Source organism: Mus caroli, chromosome 6, assembly GCF_900094665.2.
Source record: "Mus caroli chromosome 6, CAROLI_EIJ_v1.1, whole genome shotgun sequence".
Taxonomy (NCBI): domain Eukaryota; kingdom Metazoa; phylum Chordata; class Mammalia; order Rodentia; family Muridae; genus Mus; species Mus caroli.
In genome coordinates, this window is record NC_034575.1 from 1,583,899 (window position 1) to 1,604,751 (window position 20,853).

At 42.8% G+C, this 20,853-nt stretch overlaps 1 protein-coding gene across 1 annotated transcript in view; it reads left to right on the forward strand.

Annotated features, from left to right (window-relative positions):
* Ppp1r9a (protein phosphatase 1 regulatory subunit 9A) overlaps positions 1 to 20,853 on the forward strand; it is a 255,286-nt gene that overhangs the window by 199,548 nt on the left and 34,885 nt on the right. The window contains exons 9-12 of the mRNA XM_029478162.1: positions 6,848 to 6,901; positions 9,454 to 9,683; positions 10,920 to 11,016; positions 11,109 to 11,280. Coding sequence (XP_029334022.1) covers positions 6,848 to 6,901; positions 9,454 to 9,683; positions 10,920 to 11,016; positions 11,109 to 11,280 — 553 coding nt within the window. The remainder of the gene's footprint in view (positions 1 to 6,847; positions 6,902 to 9,453; positions 9,684 to 10,919; positions 11,017 to 11,108; positions 11,281 to 20,853) is intronic.

Sequence of the window (20,853 nt, forward strand, 5' to 3'; positions counted from 1 at the left end):
TAACTGCACCCATGGACACATGGTGATAACTGCACCCATGGACACATGGTGGTAACTGCACCCATGGACACATGGATTTGCTTATTTTGTCTTCAGTACTTTGAAGTCTCAAAGTGAGACCCATAACTTCAGCAAGTGTGTCATCTGTAATCACAAATCTGAAGATCCCCATTTCATTCCAAGAACTGTGAGGAGAAAGCAAAGGCCGCTGGGCATGGTGAGCAGTGCAGCTCTCTCCCGTTCTCTTTGCTCTGAGATCTACAGCTCCATGGGTAAAGCAGATCACCACCCCCCTGCCTTCCTTTCTGGCTCTGACAGTTGCCTCTGAGCAAATTGTGAGATGCCAGGGAAGCGAGAGGCGCTGCCCTGAGGTCTCAGTCTGGCAGGAAAGTAGAAGCTGTCCACCTTTTGCACTGGATGGAAAGGTTCTCCAGCCGCTAAGGGCGGTGCCAGAATGTGTCCTGCCATCAAATGAAGCCTGGAGCTCACTGCCTGGTCAATCCCTACCTGCTCCTTTCCAGGCACTTTATCTCACTTGGCACTTTAGGTTGAGATAGACTTCTCCCTCCTCTTTACATTTGAGCTGTGTTTGTTTTGATTTTTGTTTTGCTTGTGTGTGAGTGTATGTGTGCTGTATACACACATGTATGCACAGATGCACATGCTTACAACCCAGAGGACATCCAGTGCTCTGCTCTGTCTGTTACCCACCCCGACCCCAGCCATTCCCTTGAGATGGGGTCTCTCACTAACCCTGAAGCTGGGTCAGCAAGCAGCACATCCCAAGAGTCCTGTCTCATGTCCTCCTCTGCCAGAGCACTGGGACCACAGGGAGCCCGCCGGGCCATGCTCAGTGTTTTGTTTTGTTTTGTTTTGTTTTTTTGGGGGGGGGTCTTTTTTATTTTTCCAAATTTTTATTAGGCATTTTCTTCATTTATATTTCAAATGCTATCCCAAAAGTCCCCCATACCCTCCCCCCTCCCCCTGCTCCCCTACCCTCCCACTCCCACTTCTTGGCCCTGGTGTTTCCCCTGTACTGGGGCATATAAAGTTTGCACGACCAAGGGGCCTTTCTTCCCAGTGATGGCGGGCTAGGCCATCTTCTGCTATATATGCAGCTAGAGACACGAGCTCTGGGGGTACTGGTTAGTTCATATTGTTGTTCCACCTATAGTGTTGCAGACCCCTTTAGCTCCTTGGGTACTTTCTCTAGCTCCTCCATTGATGGCCCTGTGTTCCATCCAATAGCTGACTGTGAGCATCCACTTCTGTGTTTGCCAGGCCCCGGCATAGCCTCACAAGAGACAGCTATATCGGGTCCTTTCAACAAAATCTTGCTGGCCTATGCAATGGTGTGTGTGCTTGGTGACTGACTATGCTCAGTGTTTTTAATGTGGGTGCTGGAGATCCAGACTCGGGTCCTTACAGGCAAGCAACAAATACTCTGACCCAGCCAGACATCTTCCTAGCCACTAAACAGCTTGAGTTCCTGTCCCTGTGAACAGTTTGGTTTGGTTTGGCTTTTTGTTTGTTGTTTGTTCGTTTTGTTTTTTAGTTTCTGCCCTTTGGATTGAAAGTTGTTCTGACTGACTTCCTGGGTGGGAAGCTGAGTCAGAGTGGAGCCTCTCTTTACAGGGCTGAGGTAGCCCCACCACAGCTTTGGTAGCCAGGACTGCTAGTACCAGAGAAAACAAATATGCTTTTGTTGTTAGGGGAAGCCAAAGTCTAAAAATTGTGTGATTTAAGTCTGTGAAAAATAAACTCGAGAATAAATAAAGCCATCTATGTGGAAGGTTCATTGACAAGTGGGAGCTGTGAATTGTTACCTCTTTAGTAGTAAACAGATACTTATTTTTAAAGGAGCTGTAATCACAGTCTGAGAGATGTAACCAACACGTGGCTCATTAATAGCCACATTCTGAGAATCAGTTCCAAGTAGCCTTGTTAGAGACGTGCCCGGCGCTCAGTTCACCACCCTTGGTGGGGACCTTCTGACCAGGTTGAGTTACAACCCCACCAGCTAATTGCAGCTTGTTTTGCATATGTAGTTCCCTGAAATAAAACCCACCTTTGTTGGGGGGGAAAAAAAAAAACAACCAAAACCAAAGCACCATCTATTAAGCTTAGAAAAAGATGGCAAAGATTTGCCACTGCTACATTTTAATAACATCATATATCTTCAAAAACACCTCCAGCTCCATTAGTGGGGTCCACCTCCCTGCAGACAAAACAGGCCTCAGTCCAGTGCCTAAACGATAGAAAAAAGTCTACACAGTGCAGAAACCATTTCTCAGAGTTGTGTGTGAATTCCAGACAGGCTGCCCTGGTGCCACGAGAGCCGATAATGTTGCTCTTATCTGATAGAAAATGTCTGGTTCTAGAGAACTCTTAAAACTCTCCTGCAAAGATAATATTTTTCGCTTCCAAAATATTTTCCACACCTGCACAGGCTAAGTAGAGTGCTGCAGTTGATGCTGACGAGGCTTCTGCCTGCCCCTTTCTGGTAGTCATACGTAGACATTTTGATTCAGTTACAGTTTGTCGTGTACGTTCCATGCTCATCTTACTGAAAGCGATAAACAGAGCCCACACTCAGCAGTACAGCTACAGGGTGTGTAGTAAGACTTTCTGCTCACAAATGTAGAACTGAACGTTTGTCTTTGGGGAACTCCCAGGGTAGACACTGGGAGATGATGGAGCTTGTTCTCATCAGCTAAGGACACAGGCCTGCAATCGTTTGGAGAGATGCTGAGATGAATATACTTTCTACCTTCTACTAACGATGCTATGTTTGCTGTGCTCCCTCATTACTTGTTAAAGCACATCGTTCTTCCCCGTGAAGCAGGTGTCTCCGCCAGACTTGGCTACTTTGGACACAAAAGATGGCAAAGACCAAGAGTCTCTGGCCTGGCTGTAAGAGAAAAAGGCTAATGAAGCCAAGCAGGAACAAATTCTCTTTGTCCGTACTTCTAACATCACCTGCTGACCTTGGCCTCGGAAAGTCATCAGGACACATTTTAACTGTGCCATGTTGGTGTGGCCTCAGTGATGAGATACCCAGCATCTTCTGTCATTAACTAAATACCAATTTAATACTGAACGTATTCTACATTTCTTTCCTACTTCCTGTTTCTTTTTTGTGTGGGGTGGTGGGGGTGCTCACCTATGCGCCCATGAAAGCCTAAGGTCTACAATGGGTGCCTTCCTCTGTGGCTCTTTACCTTATTGTTTGAAACAGGAATTGTCACTGACTGGCCTGTGAGCCCCAGGAGCCTCCTGTTCGCACCCCGCTCAGTGCCAGGTCACATGCACATGCCACTCTTGGTCATGTACATGGATTCTGGAGTTCCTTGTGCTTCCATAGTGTGCACTTTCACCACTGAGCCATCTCCTTGAATCCATGAGTTTTATTAATAAGCGCGGATGCCGGCAGTGTGCCTGCTTACATTCTGTGTCACGATTCTCAGAGCCTGGGAATGATTCCTCATCCAGGGTAGTGATCATCACGCGCACCTCAGAGTTTGTATAAGAAAGGAGTGAGAAATGTTAGCAGTCAGGGAAACACTTTCAGCTAGACAAGCAGAAAAAGAGCAAGTATGGAAGTGAGGCCTGCGGTTGTCCCTCCTGCACCTCATTCTCCCAGGAGAAGCTGCAGGATGCCTTGTGGTGTCTCTGAGTCTCTGTCACCTGAGCACTGACGTGAGCAGGGCCTGCTCTGCTCACTCCCAGAGCCATTTGCAGTTATACAGGGGGCTGAAGGAAAACATGCAGTTTTCTGCCAGTGTAAAAACTTCCACATTAATATAACTATGGGCAGTGATTTCTCCAAACTGGCCTTGACAGCTGTTCGCTCAGCAGTTTAAAGTCTTGTGTACTGTGTTTGACTTTGTAAGCTGAAGAAGTTCATCTTGTGTATTTTCATACCTTTCTATTACTAGTGATGGATATGTAAAAAGTCATTGAGGTGTACATTGCACCCAAGATGAAAATAATCACACACCTGTAATCTCAGGCCTTGTGTCAACCGAGGAAACCTTACGCTTGCGCTGTCACTATCTTCTGAATGATGTCCAGATGTGCACATTCCGTTCCATGTCCCTGTCTCTGAATGATTAGGTGGCTTTCTTAATATCAAGCTCTTGCCAGCTGTCGTCACGTCACTGCTAAGGAGCCTCCTTCTCTTACCCATCTTGATGAGAGCAGAGCATCAGGCTAACCAGAGATCCTTGTGGGCCATTTCAGATTTCCCCTTAGGTTTGTCCACAGTTCAGGGTATATACCCTAAGGTGTGTACCCATAAAGAAAAGATTCTTGCTTGAGAGGTTTGACCATAGGTCAGGGAACTAACTTAATATGTATAGCCATTAGAAAAAGATGCTTGAGATAGGTTGAAGCACAGTTAAGGGTACTGAATTAGTCCGTAGCCCGTAAGGGGAATATATTTGTGCCATGAATTTCTAGACTGACCATGGTAAACATACCTGGCTTATTTTTCAGTAACTCCCAAATGGAGTATGTGGGTGACACCAGCAGCTCTTCCTGTCCCACCCTCTCAGTTCTCATTTGGGAAACTGAGGTGCAGATAAGCAACTGACAGAGGTTTTGGTAGTGTGAGTAGAGAAGTCCAGAGCCCCTCAAAGAGGCTTCACTCTGTTCAGGTTCATCCTCAAGGAAATGGCATCTGGCCCCGCCCATAGCCCAGCAGTGCCTACCGCAGAGTCGGCCCTGTGGATAGAGCCAGACGTGGCTTTGTAGATTACTCAAAACTTCTAATTTCATTTTTCTGAGTGCCAACTGTGGAGCTTTGATTGACCTAGAACTGACTGTGTAGATCAGGCTGGCCTTGAACTTGCAGCAATCCCTCTGCCTCTGCTGTCTTCGTATCAGGTTTGCAGGCATTATGTAACAGTGGTGAGGGAGATGGCTGCTTCGGCTCATTCTTCCTGGTCCCGGCTGAGTTTATGGATAAATAATTCTCAGTCAGCCATTGTGCTTTAAATGCTTTATATGGATTATCTCACTGGATGTCGAGATGAGGATGGCATAGACCACGAGGAAGTGCATTTTACATGGAAGAAAGTGCATTGAGAGCTACGCAGTATTCCTGCTGCATAGCACACGCACAGGGCAAGCGTGATGAATTTGAGCAGGCTAGCTTTTCAGATTATCAGATTAGTTAAAACAACAGAGTAGATATTTTTGTTAGTAATGGATGGGAAAAAATCATCCAGGCATATGAATTTGCTTTATTTTCTGAGTATAATACCTCTGGAAAATAATTCCTTGTGGTTGTATATACATTTCAATGTTGTATATTAAAGAATATTCTTCTGTGGCTTTATTCTTGAGTGGCAGGTTATCATGGCTGTTTATTTGAGAGGGGGGGGATGTTATCTTTACAGCATCTTGCCTAGAGCCCCTCAGTAGATGCTTATAAAGTTCATTTTTAATTTTTTAGAGAAATGGCACAAGATCAGAACCTAGATATCCAAGATCTAATCCAGTTCTAGTGTTGTTTTTTTGTACAGTTGGGTTGATCATTTGCTCTGAGCCTCAGTTTCCCCACATCGCTGTACTCACTAAGGGATCGGGATTTCTGGTGAGCACAAAAGGCAGACCTCTGCCAGTATTCTCCACTGAGGAAGCTCGGTGGAGCTTCCTTGCCTGGCACACTCACACTTTGGGTATCTGCTAATGGCATCTGAGTGAGACGGACCACTAAGATTATGGCATAAAACCAAGAAACCCAGGTTCGGTACAGTCCTAACTCCAAAGTACTTTGGAAAAAAAAAAACAAAAAAAAAAACAGGTAGGGGAGATGGTGGTCTTCAGTAATTTTGTGGCAAACCAATTTAGGATTCAATATAACCAAAAGAAACAGTGCCACATACATCACTTAGTGGCTTAGCTCAGCTGCATAGCAGAAAATGTTCATGGGCTTGGCTGCAGAGTTTCTCCCTCCCCAGACCCTCCAGTGGGCTGTTTGGATCGATAAAACCGTGAGAATTGGGAATTTCAGAAACATCCTTCCCATCACAAACATCCAGAGAACAAATTGTGAACCTGTAAACTGTTTTCCTTAAATTCAAGGGTGTTTAGCCCTTAAAGAAATGAATGACCCCTAGAAGGAAAACAGTCGTTGGTGGGGGAGAGGGTGCGGGGGGTGGCGGGGGGGGGGGGGGGGGGGGTGGAGAGGAGAGTAAAGCAAACAAATAGCAAAGACGACTATTGTGTTGTAAAGAAAATGCTTTGGGGGTTGGAGTCTTTATACAGGTAGATCTTTTGGAAGGCAGAAATTTGAATCTGTACCTTTCCTGCGGTTAAAAAGGAACACAAACGGAAAACAAACCGGAGATTTCTGTGCCACTGCATCCCACCCCTTCCTCTGCTGCAGAGCTGCTCTGCGGAATGTGAGAGCGACTCACAGAGCCACAGCGCCACCTTTCTGCACGATGTGGGAATGACTCTTCACACTGTGCGAGGCCTGTTGACTGGCTGGCTCAAGCCATTCTGTGGGCGAGCCTCAGGAAGGAAACAGCTCCTGGACGGTCAGATCGTAAAGGCAGAGCTGCAGAGGCCAAGAAATGAGTTTTCTTTTCTTTGGCCCCTTAGCAATTAAACTGGTAACTTAATCGGATATTAGGGACCGTGAGTCATAAACCTTATGTTTAATTAGTTTGCCCCCACTGAGTCATTTTACATGCTAGACATTTGTAATTACAACCTGCTGCAATGCAGCAGGGTCCTGAGCATTTTTTAATTGTGTCATAAGATATTCTTCTCGCTGCTGAGTCTTTAAAAATATAGAAACACTCTTAGTTGAGATGTTTTTCTTTTCAATTTTCAGTTGCAAATCAAACATGCAGTTACAGAAGCAGAGATTCAAAAATTGAAGACCAAGGTAAGCACCGCTCCGTGGTGTTTGGATTGTACTCTTTAAACTTCAGATTCTCTGGGAGTAACGGATGTGCTCCCGTGCACTTGAGAGCGTATTTCCATGAGAGGGTCATTTCCAACCTTAAGTACATCGATGGACCTGTCTTGAGACTGAGCATATCCGCACATAACCAGAGAAGGCCACAGGGCACTTGGTATTTTAAGTAGATTTATACTGTTTAGTCTCTCTGAAATTTCTTCAAAATTAATATTTTTAATGGCTCAAGCATCTGAACTGTGTATTAATTTTTAAAATATAAGCTGGTATAGCAAATCTCCTTTCTGTCATTTACCTTATAATAATTTCAACTAATTTACTGGAAGCAATGTATTGTTTTAATGTGGAACATTAATTTCTTTTTAGAAAAAACTTCCCATGTCTAAGAAGTGAAGATTATGAGCTCATTCTATGCATTGTGTAATTAATTTAGATTCAGGCGCTACTGGAAATCTTGAGATATAATAAGTTCACATTATTTAAATTTGTTGAAGAGAAAAAATATTAATAAAAGAAAATATTTTTAATCTCTATGAAATAGTGAGACATCAAAGTAAACTGTAAAATTCTTGTACAAGATACAGTTCTAGCTATTGTTGTTCATTTCTATCAAATGTATGTTTTCAGAGACTTAAAAATATCTTCAGTTGCTTTCAAATGATGCTGTATTGTTGCCGTAGTCTTTTTAAGATTACAAAATAATTATTGCCTACGTCGAGTGATCTGTTTTCTGATTCACAGTGAATACTTGCTTTGGGTTTTCCATGTGTTTTAAATGGAGATGAGTTAGCTGGTTAAATGGGGATGAGTTAGCTGGTTAAATGGAGATGAGTTAGCTGGTTAAGTGGAGATGAGTTAGCTGGCTACTTTGGTTAAGTGGCATTCCTGACTAATACACTCTGGAGTTCTCTAGTCAAAGCTTGTTTCAGCATCCTTCACGGTGTCAGCGGCGCACCGTGAATTTTAAGTTTTAAGCTAGCAGGGCTGCTACCTAAACAACTGCCATAAAGCATTCATTAAAGATGCTGTAAAAACCAAGCCCTTTTTATCTGAAAACTGTTTCTTGACTTTAAAAAGCAGATCTTATAAACTGTTGGTTACAAATAGGGAAAAGAGCCCCCGTGTTTATAAATGCTCCCATAGACGGGCTTAGGCATTTGACTATGAAGAATTAATTTAGAAAAGTCTACAAATTACTATTTTATATTTTCCTTTTAGATTGGTGTATGATAACACTTGAAAACATGTGATTATTATCGATGTTAAATAGATTTCTTCTTCAGTGTTCGGGACTAATCTTTACTTTGTAACCTCTTGTCCACATGTATTTAGTAAAATACTTTTCACAAAACTATTCTTGTGACATATAAATGTGTACATTTGTGTGGATGTGTATCTCCATTTGTTCAGTGCTATATAGACTGGGAATGTCATTTGAACCTTGCTAACTTTGTAAGTAGAGAGGGTAGACAGAGCAGCAAGGTGAAGAGAACGTGGTTGTCAGTGCAGTTTAAACCCTCATCTGAAACTCAGTGTCAGAGTTCTGTATTAAGAGCAAGGCTGGGCCAGCTTCCTCTTTCCTGGACTCTACAACCAAGAGGCCCAGGAAAAAACTGCACTCCGTGTTTCTAAGAACTTCCAGAGACAGAAACTACACAAGGCTGTCTTTCTGATCTGTTGGAGGGATTTAAATTAACAGGACAACCGTTAATACCTTTATTTTTTCCCTGTCTTTTATACACAGTATAAAGTAAGGTTTGAGAAGATGTAGATGTATTTAACACTCCCTGTGATACACTGAGTGACAGAATGTGTCCATGTCAGTTGAAATCAGCAACCTAGTAACATCCTGCAAAGGGTTAAAAGCGCAGTAACAGGAGCTGACTCTCTCAAAGGATGAGGATGCCCACGAGGGAGGCATTGCAAGGATGCAGAGTGGTGAGAGCGCAGGTGCCCTCTGACTCTCAGGGCACCTGAGTCACCACCACCCAAGACACAGGTGGTGACTCAGACTCTTAGACACCTGAACCGCGTGCCCACGTGTTGAGGAAAACAACCCATAAGCTAAGTCCCTTCCTCACCATTAGTGCCTTTGCTTCTGCTCCTTCCCCACCCCCGCTGCCTTCTTAATTAATCATCAACTTCCTGTCCTACACTTTATTTAACGTGCTTTCAAACAAAGTGTGTCAACATTTAGTGGACCTAATCAGTGATGCGCTAGACACCGTTTCCTGCTTGCAGTATTCAAACTACATGCTAGCAAAGAGTTCATGGGAGTTCATGTCAGATTTGTGTTTCGTCTTTTATCAGATGGGTAACCTTGAGCAAATCATTTCTCTTTTCAAGCCTTCCGTTTTATCCTCTATGGACATGGAAAGAACGGTTGCTCTCCTCATCCCGAGCTGTTTTGATGACTGACTGGTTGTATATAACAATAAGGTTTTATCTTAAGAAGTGAACAGTGTGGAGAGATGGTGCTGCGTCCAAATGATTTTTGCCTTGGCATTTGTTTTCTCCAGCTTCAAGCAGCTGAAAATGAGAAAGTAAGGTGGGAACTAGAAAAGAACCAACTGCAACAGAACATAGAAGAGAATAAAGAAAGGATGCTGAAGTTGGAGAGCTACTGGATCGAGGCTCAGACATTATGTCATACGGTGAATGAGCATCTCAAGGAGACTCAGAGCCAGTACCAAGCCCTGGAGAAGAAGTACAACAAAGCAAAGAAGTTGATCAAAGACTTTCAGCAAAAGTAAGCACTCTCAAGTGAGCGAACACGTGCGTGCGAGGAGAAGGCTGTCCCCAGGGCGCCCACACTAGTCAGAGGGGTCAGAAGGACAGGCTGGGCTGGCCCTTGTCACATCACAGCCATCGTGGATTAAGGGAGTAACTTTTTCTCATGGGAACATTTTCGGTGTTGCTGTTTGACTCCGCCTGAGTGTCTGATAGCATTGAGACTTGTTGATTCTTTTGGAAAGCATCTCTATGATTTAGGAGCCAGGAGTGTGGCTGAGGTTAGTCAGGATGCTTGGCTGACAGTTGGGCATGCTACATGCAGAAAAGTCTGTCTGTGTTCTTAAAATCAGTTTCCACAGACCTTGCCTCTACAGGCAGTGTGGACACTGACCTACAAGGCCTCCACACGACCTGCTCAGTACGACTCTCAGGGCACCAGGTCACCACACTAAGGCACACCCTCGCCACGCCCTGCTGTGAAATTTCAGTAGCTCTTTTCTGAGCTGTGCATCTTCCTCTCCGACTCCTGGGTTTGACGTTACTGAGCATGCCCAGAGGGATTCTCATGAATTATTCCTGACTCACTAGACCAAACACCAGCACCTTTTGTGGTTTTCTAGGACAAGCCTTAGAAGCTAAATGTGTATGTGCATCATCTTGTTTCTTTCCTGTCTTAGAAGTAACATTTTAATAGCTGAAACAACTAGCCATAAGAAATCATTTGGGAGACGATGATTGTTCTTTGTTATTATGAACTCAATGCATCACCATTGCAAGTTCCTGCTAACAACACTGTATCTAGATATAAGAAATGACCAGGTTGGCTTTCAGAATGGACGAGTGTCCCCTTCTTCTGTATTACCCGTGAAAGTGTGACAGTTGTCTCTATGCCCCTCCGCTGGTTTCTCTCTAAGTAACTCATTAGAAATATAAAATCATTTCTGCTGACAGGAGGCTATCACCATTAACTTCCCCACAGAGTCATTCGTGCCATAACTCCTGTGCCCATGAGCTGTAGGTGCACAGCATGCTGAGAAAAATCAAAATACTTTCTGTACTTGTGATTAAATCATTAAGGATGTCTTTTCACTAGTTGCCATAAACTTTCTCACTAACTACATTTGAGATTCATTTATTTAAACAGCTCTCAAGTGTTTATCCCGCTGTGTACTTGAGTGCTTCTGAAAGAATTTCCACACTTCCGCACTTCTTGAAAGTTTTCTACAATTGAGCCTCTTATTTTCTTCTTTAGAGAGATCGATTTCATCAAGAGACAGGAAGTAGAAAGAAAGAAGCTGGAGGAGGTGGAAAAGGCTCACCTGGTTGAAGTCCAAGGCCTGCAAGTTCGGGTGAGTGAAGTTCTCGCAGTCACTAATGGTGAGGCAGCTCTGCCCAGAGGAGTGCAGGATAGCCAATTTATGAGTGGATTTTTGTTTTCTAGATTAGAGATTTGGAGGCTGAGGTGTTCAGACTACTAAAGCAAAACGGGACCCAGGTTAACAACAACAACAACATCTTTGAGAGAAGACCATCTCCCGGGGAAGTCTCGAAAGGAGACACTATGGAGAATGCGGAAGTCAAGCAAACATCCTGTCAGGACGGCTTGAGCCAAGGTTGGTCTAGCCTCACCTAAAACATCCTTGCTACTGACAGTGTAAGCAGGACTTAAGTTATTCCTCTGACTTGGAGATTCCAGAGCTCAAACTGCCTCCCATGAGTGTCAAGGAAAAGAGCCTGTCATGTCAGCTCGTATCAAACATAAATGCTTCAGTGTAAATGACAAAGCTCCAGATAAAGGCAGACCTAAGCATTACCTTAAAGTGTCATAAATAAGTGCATTTAGTAAACTGCATAAAAAGTAAGAGTTCATTTTGCCCAGTCCCCACCCTGAGAGTAAATATGTCGCTCTGGCATCAGAAAACTGGCTGCCTGTTTCTAGTGTTCCAGACTCACTTGGGTAAGGTGCTCCCTTCACGTCTGTTTTTTATCTTGGGGCCTACCTGTGCTTCCATGGCCATCTTGTCTAAAATCAGTAAGGAGAAAACATGGCACCAAACATAACCATGGTCCACACCCATCGCTTACCTGTTCTCCTGCACTCGTGTCCCATACCCAGAGTGTGTGGGTAGAGCATCTGAAGTGAACACTTCATTGTCAGCAGTGCATCCACGCATTACAGATGGAAGAGAATGTGTGCACCTAACTGCTCACGGGGCAGCACTTTCCGTTTCTTTTTTTCACATGTCTGTGTTGCCTTGCTGGGAGAGAAGGAAGAATGCCCTATGAGAGGAGTATTGCAATGAGCCCACAACTTGCTCCCATTACTGGTAGCAAAACTCATTATTTTGAGCTGTTCCTTTCTTTTCTTCATCATATTTCTCTATTAAAATATTTCCCGGGCTGGGAAGTGGCTCAGTTGGTAAAGTGTTCTCCACTCTATATAAGGATCTCAGCTCAGATTCACAGCACTGAGGTAAATTGCCATAGACAAGGTGCATACCTATAACCCCAGTGCTAGGAGATGGAGCAGAAGGATGAGGGTCTCTGGAACCTGCAGTCTAACCAAGAGAGCTGAATCTAAACTCCAGGTTCCCTGACAGACCTTTTTTTAAAAAAATAAAATAAGGTTATTTCTTCCTGAGGAACAACAGATGTGGTCAACTCTTGAACTCAACATATATGTGCACACACTGGCACACAAACATGTACACACATAGGCACACAGAAGTTTCCAGAGAGATTATTCTCTAAGAAACAATGGTTGCTATCCTAGCATCAGCTTTAGAAGTCACTTCTTAATCAGTGAAAGCGCAAAGTCTTGAGAATGTTTATTTACAAATGAAGCTTGTGTGTAAAGATTGGAATGCATTCACTAGGTTTATGTCTTTCTGCTGTGTTGTCCCTAAGTAAGGGATAGTTTATAAGGGATGCACAAGGCAGTTGGCAAGGAAGTGCTTCACTGGCACACCACTGAGAGCTGTGTCTCAGCAGTGTCCCCACTGCTCTGCAGTGGCCTCACTGAGCGGAATCTAGAGGGGGTGCTCTCCTCTCCAGCCTACCACAGCAGCGCGGCGCCGCATGGTTGGGAGGCAGGCTGAGTAATGCTATTGGCTACTGCAGCTATGGCTTTTATACTTGGAAAGGCATACGATGGGAGTCTAACGGGAAGGGTCAGAAATCAAGCCGTGTGGGGTTTTAGACCTTTCTGAGTGTTTAAAGCTTAATTGTAGTTCATTATAAACATGAGGTCTTGCTGTGGTATGGACAGGCTAGGATCAGTAACTCGTAGCCTTGCTCTATTTTCAGTTCTCTCCGTTTGGAAATCAGTGTCTTGTTAAACATAACTAATGGTATTTATTAAATTATCTGACTACAGAAGATCAACAAATGCACTATGAGCATGCTGATTTGGATCAAAACCTTTCATGTCTTCTGAACCCCTTTTCTGTTCTGCACCCGCCATTTTGACACATAATTATCAGTTTTCCTAGCAACACTATCGGCTCACAGTGAGATGTGGAGACTACTAATACTACTTGAAAGTGGTCCCTGCTTGTGATGGAGGTGGAGTCCATCAGCACAGAGTGTAGTACATATCAAGCCGTGTTCTTCAAGCTTTGCAGCCAATGACAGCCAGTGACAAATCTCCCTGAAATTCAATCACTTGATCACATAAACCAAAGTGACTTGGTGAGTGGCTAGATGGAATGTTCTGGAAAGCACTTTTCTAAATTGATCTTTTGCTTCTGTTGCTAGGGAACACCAAAGACGCAGAGATGTAGGGAGCAAGGCTGCAGACTCAACACAGCACATTCAGTATGGGAAGCCCCTTGCCACCTTGTGTGAGGGCAGTCGCCATTATGGTGCCTACCCATTAGCTGCAGCCTGCCAGGACTGTGCAGTTCTCATCTGCTTCCCAGCTCTGGAGGCTTAGAGCAATGGTTTAGCATGTGTGGTTAGAGGAATGGTTTAGCATGCGTGGTTGGGGCTTGAGACAGCTTCTGAAGTAGCTCAGTGATCTACAGAGTGAAAATGAAAGAATGAGAGAGAGACGGAGAGGGAAGGGGAGGGGAGGACAGGGGAAGGGAGGAGAGGAGAGAGAAGGGAAGGGAAGGGAGGAAAGAGGAGAGGAGAGGTTGGGAGGGGAGGGAAGGGGAGGGGAGGGGAGAAGGAAAGGACCCAAAGCATCCATTCCTCCACAGTGATGCATGTTCTAAGTCAGAACTTCTTGACAAGTACTGGGTAGGTTGGGGACTCTCAATATTAAAGCTTGGGGCATTTTTGAGGAATGAACCCAGTTTTTAAATTGCAAAAATTTACCGTAGTTAAATTATCCTTTAACACTATTTGTATGTTTTTTTGTCAAAACTAAAGCAATGCAGGCATTTCATTAAAATGTTGGTAAAAGGTTAGGAATGTGATGCACTGCTTTAATTCCAACGCCAGGGGTCGGGGCCAGGAGCAGAAGCAAGCAGAGTCTGTGTGAGTCCCAAGACAGTGTTGTCTACAGAGCAAGTTCCCGTGGCCAGCCAGGGAGACACAGTGATTAAATAAACTTTTATTAATTAATTGAAAAATTTAAAGCCTAAACTTAAGCATATAAATTCATTATTTAATATATTTTAACACTTTATTCTTTCTATAACTATAGGAAACAAATTTAATAATTTTCTAAGTAAGATTTTTAACAGATCTCAAATACCCTCTATTTTAGACTTGTCAAATATTATTTTCCATCTGTGAAAACTATGATATTTCCATACTGTCATTGCTCAGTACCTCAGTCACACCAGTCTATATGAGTTGTCTTCCTTGACCCCTAGACTCTGGGGTGTTAGTGACATCTGTGGCTATGCTCCTCTCTTGCCTTGTCGGTAGAGTATGAGGTTAATCTTACCCTGAGCATCTACATATATAGCTCATGGCTCTTATGATGACACTCTTACAGCTTCAAATGTGTAGAGTCTGATTTCTTAGAAAAGGCCTATGCATGCTCTGTAAGCATACTGAAAGAAAGCCATGGACGGATGAAATGGGAAAGGGAGAGACATATGTAGAACTTAAGACACCATGCACACATGTGGAGGGTGAAGAGGGAATTCGGAGAACAGTTGGCTAAGATCAAAGTGACCTTTTTTCCCTAATTGATGCTTCCAGTAAGAATGGCATTGGTGTGTAACATTGTGCCTTTGTAACCGGGTTTGAGGTTTAACAGGAACTGAGGTGCCTATAGGGATGGAAAGTAATTCAAAGCTCCCTGTAAAGGATGGGCATTGCTGCCAAATATTTCTCACAGTTACCTACTCAGTGGCGGATCCATGGTTAGAACACACTGCATTATCTCTTCTGCATACTGTAAATATGGAGAGTCCTATAAAGCACTTCAGAGTTGATATTGGGGAAATGGCTCTGGGGCTAAAGTAACTGCTACCCAAACATGAGATCCAGACTTGGGATCCCCAGCACCTGTGTAAAACTCTGGGAGTGTTGACCTCAGCACTTGGGAGCCAGCCAAGATAGGCAAGTCCCTGGCGCTCATTCAACCTTTCAGGCAAATGAGTGAGCTCAGTTCTGTGAGAGACTCTGTCTCAAACAATGGGAGGAGAGGTTAGTCTGGAAAGACACTCACCATTGACCTCTGACCTTCACCCTCCCACACACACACATGCAGACATGTACGCTGAGAATCACACAATTATGTGTGCTCCTTCAGTCGCTCACCTTCTTTCAGTACTGACTTCTAGCTGTTGAGTATAATTTTGAAGTACCTTATCTTATAAAAGTAGAAAAGCTGTGAAAGAGTAAACTGTACAATGCTGATATAAGGATTACATCTGAGTTAAGTACTAGGAGTAGTGCCTAACTCCAGCTGGACTTAGCGCAAGCCACCACTGTGGTAGTGTGGACAGCGGACACTCCCTGGAACATTGACAACAATCCCTGTGCAGCTCTGAGGATGAAAGTTGTCTTAAACTGTGTTGTTATCTTGAACTTTCTAGAAATATCATGAAACAATGGAATGTGACAAAGACCTAATCAAGAGAAGTATATCCAATGTATTCTATACCTTGTGTGTTCTCTAACCAGCAAGTTTCAACAATGGTCATACTGGAGAGAGTCAACTATAAACCATAGCTCAGACAATTGTCTCAGCTTCCTAAGAACACAGAAAAACAAGTCCTGGTTGCTAAGGAACCTGGGAGCTGGGCTCACACAGTTCACTCAGTGGCAACTGTGCCAAAGAATTGTCTCTCATTAAAACAGTCTTCCTTCCTTTTAATTTTTTCTATGGTTGTTCATTGCTTTTGTCTTGTTTTGAAACGGGGTGTCACTGTGTAACCTAGACTAGGCTCAAACTTTTGATCCCCCTGTCTTGACAGCCTGGGACCTGAGATGACAAGGAGTTTTATTTGTTTGGTTTTCATAGTACCTTGCAAGTATAAGAATCCCAGATGGCCACTTGTTTCTTGTTTGTTTGTTTTTTTCTCTCTTGGAACCTTATTACCTGACTGAAATATATTTGAGTACAAAGTGTGTCTTCTCAAACCAAGTACCGAATGGATGAAAGTGATGTGACGTTTTGTAGTCAGCACTGCTCTTAGATTATTTATAAGCAACTAGGTCTGGAAACAAGGAAAGTTCCCTGAGTAGGAAAGCCAGAGTTTAGAGTGAATGAATATGATAGTAAGTTAAGATTTCTCAATAGTGGCACAGTGCACTGTCAGATGTGTTGTTTCTTTGTTTATAGGATTGCTGCGTTAAAGAGCAGGTGATTTGAAAGTATAAATATTTCTAAGCAGAATAATAAAAATAAAAATCAAAAACAAAAAAAACAAAGCAAAGCAAAGCAAAGCAAAGATTGTGGTAAAGCCTGATAGCAGCTGAGCTGGAGACCAGAAGATATCCGGACAATAACTTCAAAAATCGAGCGAAAATCAGCTGTCCACCTGTCACCTGTCGGCAGCAGTGTCTTTAGAGTAAGGAAGAAGCTTGGGACCTACAGCCCAGCTCCCAGGAGATACACGTTGTTTCAGGCTGGCCTGAGCAAACCAGCAAAAGTTGTCTCAAAAGAAGAAATGAATAAAATACAAAATAAGGAAAAAAATTATTTCAGACAAGCTGAATCTGAGCATTTTTTCATCAATGCGTCCCTTGAATTTTTTCTAAAATATGTACCTCAGAAGGAAATAAGTTGGCTCAAAAATTATGTCAGGACTCAGATATTGAAAGCCTAGATAATCTAGGGACAGTTAAATATTTCACATTAAATTTTAGCCTGACAAATTCAGAAATATAACTGAAAATATGATTTACTCCTATGCAAAGAACACAAAGTTGGTTTAACATAAAAATTCATATTCCACATATTAACTGAAAGAAAAATGAATATAATTATTTTAGTAGATGAAGATGGGCTGTTAATAATATCCATCTATATTAAGTTTTATCCAATTTGAACTATGAAAAAACTTCCTTAACTTGATACCATGATACTAACAAATGTTTCTGTCAAACTCCTATGCATAGGAATTCCTTTAAAATGAAAAATGTGTTTAAAGTTGCTCAATCAAAAATATTGTTATCACCTCTCTCCTGTTGACCTGGCGGTTCTAGCAAGTAGAGATGACGCAAATGAAGTAAGCAAATGAGGGGAAGATAAAGGGAAGGGACCAGGTTGTAGCGCACTGATATTTAAGGTCTACTGTTGGTGAGTTTCATGGAAGAGCCCATGAGCTTCACTCATTGTTTTGATGACTTGAGCCTCACTCCCTGCTCCACACCCTACAATGTGGTTGTTATGGCCATTTTCACTTGTACTCTTTTTGGTTTTAATTAAATACATTAAAACACTCAGAAGTTTATGATTTATAAGAATTTAACAAGGGATGTAGTAGATTTATTTTTTTAAAGCAATTAATCATGGGATACATAAGAACTTGTCTAAAAGCAATAGATGCAAAACAAACAAACAGATTGAAGAATACTTTTCAAGCAAAATAACTGGAAACTAGAAAGGAGAAAAACCACACACACACACACACACACATACACACACACACCACACATTCACACAAACACACACACACATTCACACACACACAATTCAGGCTTAAGGTGAATCTAAGATGTAGAAAGAAGACAGTTCTGTGGATTGTATCCTGGATGTTTTGTAATTTTTGGCTGACATCCACTTATCAGTGAGGACACACCATGCATGTCAGAGTTACCTCACTCCGGATGACAGTTTCTAGTTCCATCCATTTGCCTGCAAAACTCAGGATGTCTTTGTTCTTACTAGCTGAGTAGTATTCAATCATATAAGCGAAACACATTTTCTATATCCATTCTTCCATTGTGGGATATCTGGGTTGTTTCCTGCTTCTGGCTATCACCGATTAGGCCGCTATGAACATAGTGAAACACGTGCCACTGTATCATGGTGGAGCATCCTTTGGGTATATGACCAAGAGTGGTATAGCTGGATCTTCTGGAAGACCTATTTCCAATTTTCTGAGGAACCGCCAGACTGATTTCCAGAGTGGTTGTACCAGTTTGCACTCCCACCAGCAATGGAAGAGTGTTCCTCTTTCTCCACATCCTCACCAACATGTGCTGTCACATGAGTTTTTGATCTTAGTTATTCAGATTGATGTGAGATGGGTTGTTTTGATTTGCATTTCCCTGATGACTAAGGACTTTGATCATTTCTTTAAGTGCTTCTCGGCTATTCAAGATTTCTCTGTTGTGAATTCTGTTTAGTTATATACCCTATTTTTTTTATTGGGTTGTTTGGTTGTTTGGAGGCTAGCTTCTTGAGTTCTTTATATGTTTTGGATATTTGTCCTCTATCAGATGTGGGTTAGTGAAGATTTTTCCCAAATCTGTAGGTTGGTGTTTTGTCCCATTGACTGTGTCCTTTGCTTACAGAAGCTTTCCAGTTTCATGAGGTCCCACTTATCAATTCTTGATCTTAGCACCCGATCCATTGGAGTTCTGTTTAGGAAATCCCCCCCACCCCCCAATACACCAATGAGTTTGAGGCTCTGTCCCATTTCTCTTCGATTAGATTTAATGTATCTGGTTTTATGTTGAGGTCCTTGATCCACTTGGACTTGAGCATTGTGCAAGGTGACAAATGAGATCTCTCAGACATTGAGCCATCAACCAAGCAGCATATGTGAGCTGGTCTGAGGCCCCTGACAAATATACAGCAGAGGACTGCCTGGCCTGGCCTCAGTGAGTGAAAATACACTTAACCCTTGAGACTTGAGGCCCCAGGGACTGGGGAAGTTTGTGTGGTGGGGGTGGAGACATCCTCTTGGAAATGGGGGTGAGGGGGGAGGAACTGTTAGATGAGGAACTGTTAGAGGGCAGACTGGGAGTGTGGGATAACAACTGGACTGCAAAAGAAAAGGACTGAAGAATAAAACCAACAACAATAACAACAAAAACACTAGAAGCTAAATAGAAAAAAAAAAAAAAAGAAAAAGAAAAAGAAAGAAATGCCAACAGTCCCTTACTGACAGGAGCCTAATGTAGCTGTCTCCCGAGAGGCTTTGCCAGTGCCTGACAAATACAGATGTAGATGCTCACAGCCAACCATTGAACTGAGCACAGGGTCCCCCAATGGAGGAGATAGAGAAAGGACACAAGGAGCTGACGGGATTTGCTGCCCCATAGGAGGAACAACAATATGAACCAACCAAACCCCCAGAGCTCCTGGGAACTAAACTACCAATCAAAGGGTACACATGGAAGAACCCATGGCTCCAGCCACATATGTAGCAGAGGATGGCCTTGTGGGACATCTATTGAGAGGAGAGGCCCTTGGTCTTGTGAAGGCTCGATGCCCCAGTGTAGGGGAATGCCAGGACAGGGAAGCAGGAGTGGGTGGGTTAGTGAGCAGGGGGAGGGGGTATGGGGGTTGAAGGGAAATGAGGAAAGGGGATAAAATTTGCAATGTAAATAAAGAAAACAACTAATGAGAAAGAGAAAGAGGAGAGAGAGAGAGAGAGAGAGAGAGAGAGAGCTTCTTATCAGACATTTCAGTCAATAAGGAGGTTCCCAAGGTTGCTGGTCTCTGATGGGAAGTGTTTCTTCCCTTCTTTACCCCCTTTCTCTTGAACTTCAATTCCATGATTCTTCAGACAGCTCTATGTTTGAAACCAGGTCAGACCTTTACTGTACCTTCTCTTTTATTTTCTGTAGAGTTTGAGACATTCTTAAGCATTCACTTTCAGCATTGGAGGCCAGAACTTTAAACTAAGATTAAAGACACAATTGAAAATAGAAATCATTAAATGGGAAGTCTTTACAATTAAAAGGAATACTTACACTTCTTTATCAGTATGTCTCACGTAACATCCATCATGATGGCTAGCCTAGTCAAGGTGCTTTCTACCGATCCTGACAAGATAACTTTGGTTTCTGGGACACACTTTCTGGAAAGAGGGAACCAGCTACCACAGTTGTCCTGTAATTTCCACACACACTCTCACACACTGGCACACACTGTACCCCCTCCCACACAAATAAATAAGTAAATAGATCAAATAAAAATTTTAAAGAATGTTTCCTATAAGAACATTAGATGCCAGGCAATGACATAGTTGTTCATTGCTGTCTCATTGCTTCTCAAAAGTGGAGCAGAACAAATTCTGGAGTAGAATCAAGCTTTCTTTAGTCATGCATAAAGATATACAATAATCTGATAAACTTTCGTAGTTATCATTTGCCGAATAAATTGTTTTTAATTTTCTTTACTCCTCAACAAATATTTTGACTGAAGTGCTACGGAATCTCATGGATTAAAGAGGAAACGTCCCTGGTGAATCACTATGGGGATTCTTAATGAACCAAGCAAATGAATTAGGAATCAATTTCTATTGACTGTGGCAAATAATTTAAGTAAAAAGTAGTCCTTTTCCTCAAAACGACAAAGCACCTAAAATGTCGAGCTAGGAGCTGTGAGGCGTGAATTTGTTTGCAGGTGAGCAGTCACTGAGGAAAGGGGCCTTCGAAGGGAGATGTAGACTTCTGAATGGTGGCTTTCCTTCATTCTCGTTTCTTATTCCGTTTCATAAATTCACGGAAGTCTCCAGATCCCTCAGCTCTACTAAGACAGACATTGGTATCAGGGCTTACCAAAAGCTGGCTTAGCAGAAAGACTTAAAAGGGACTTTTGG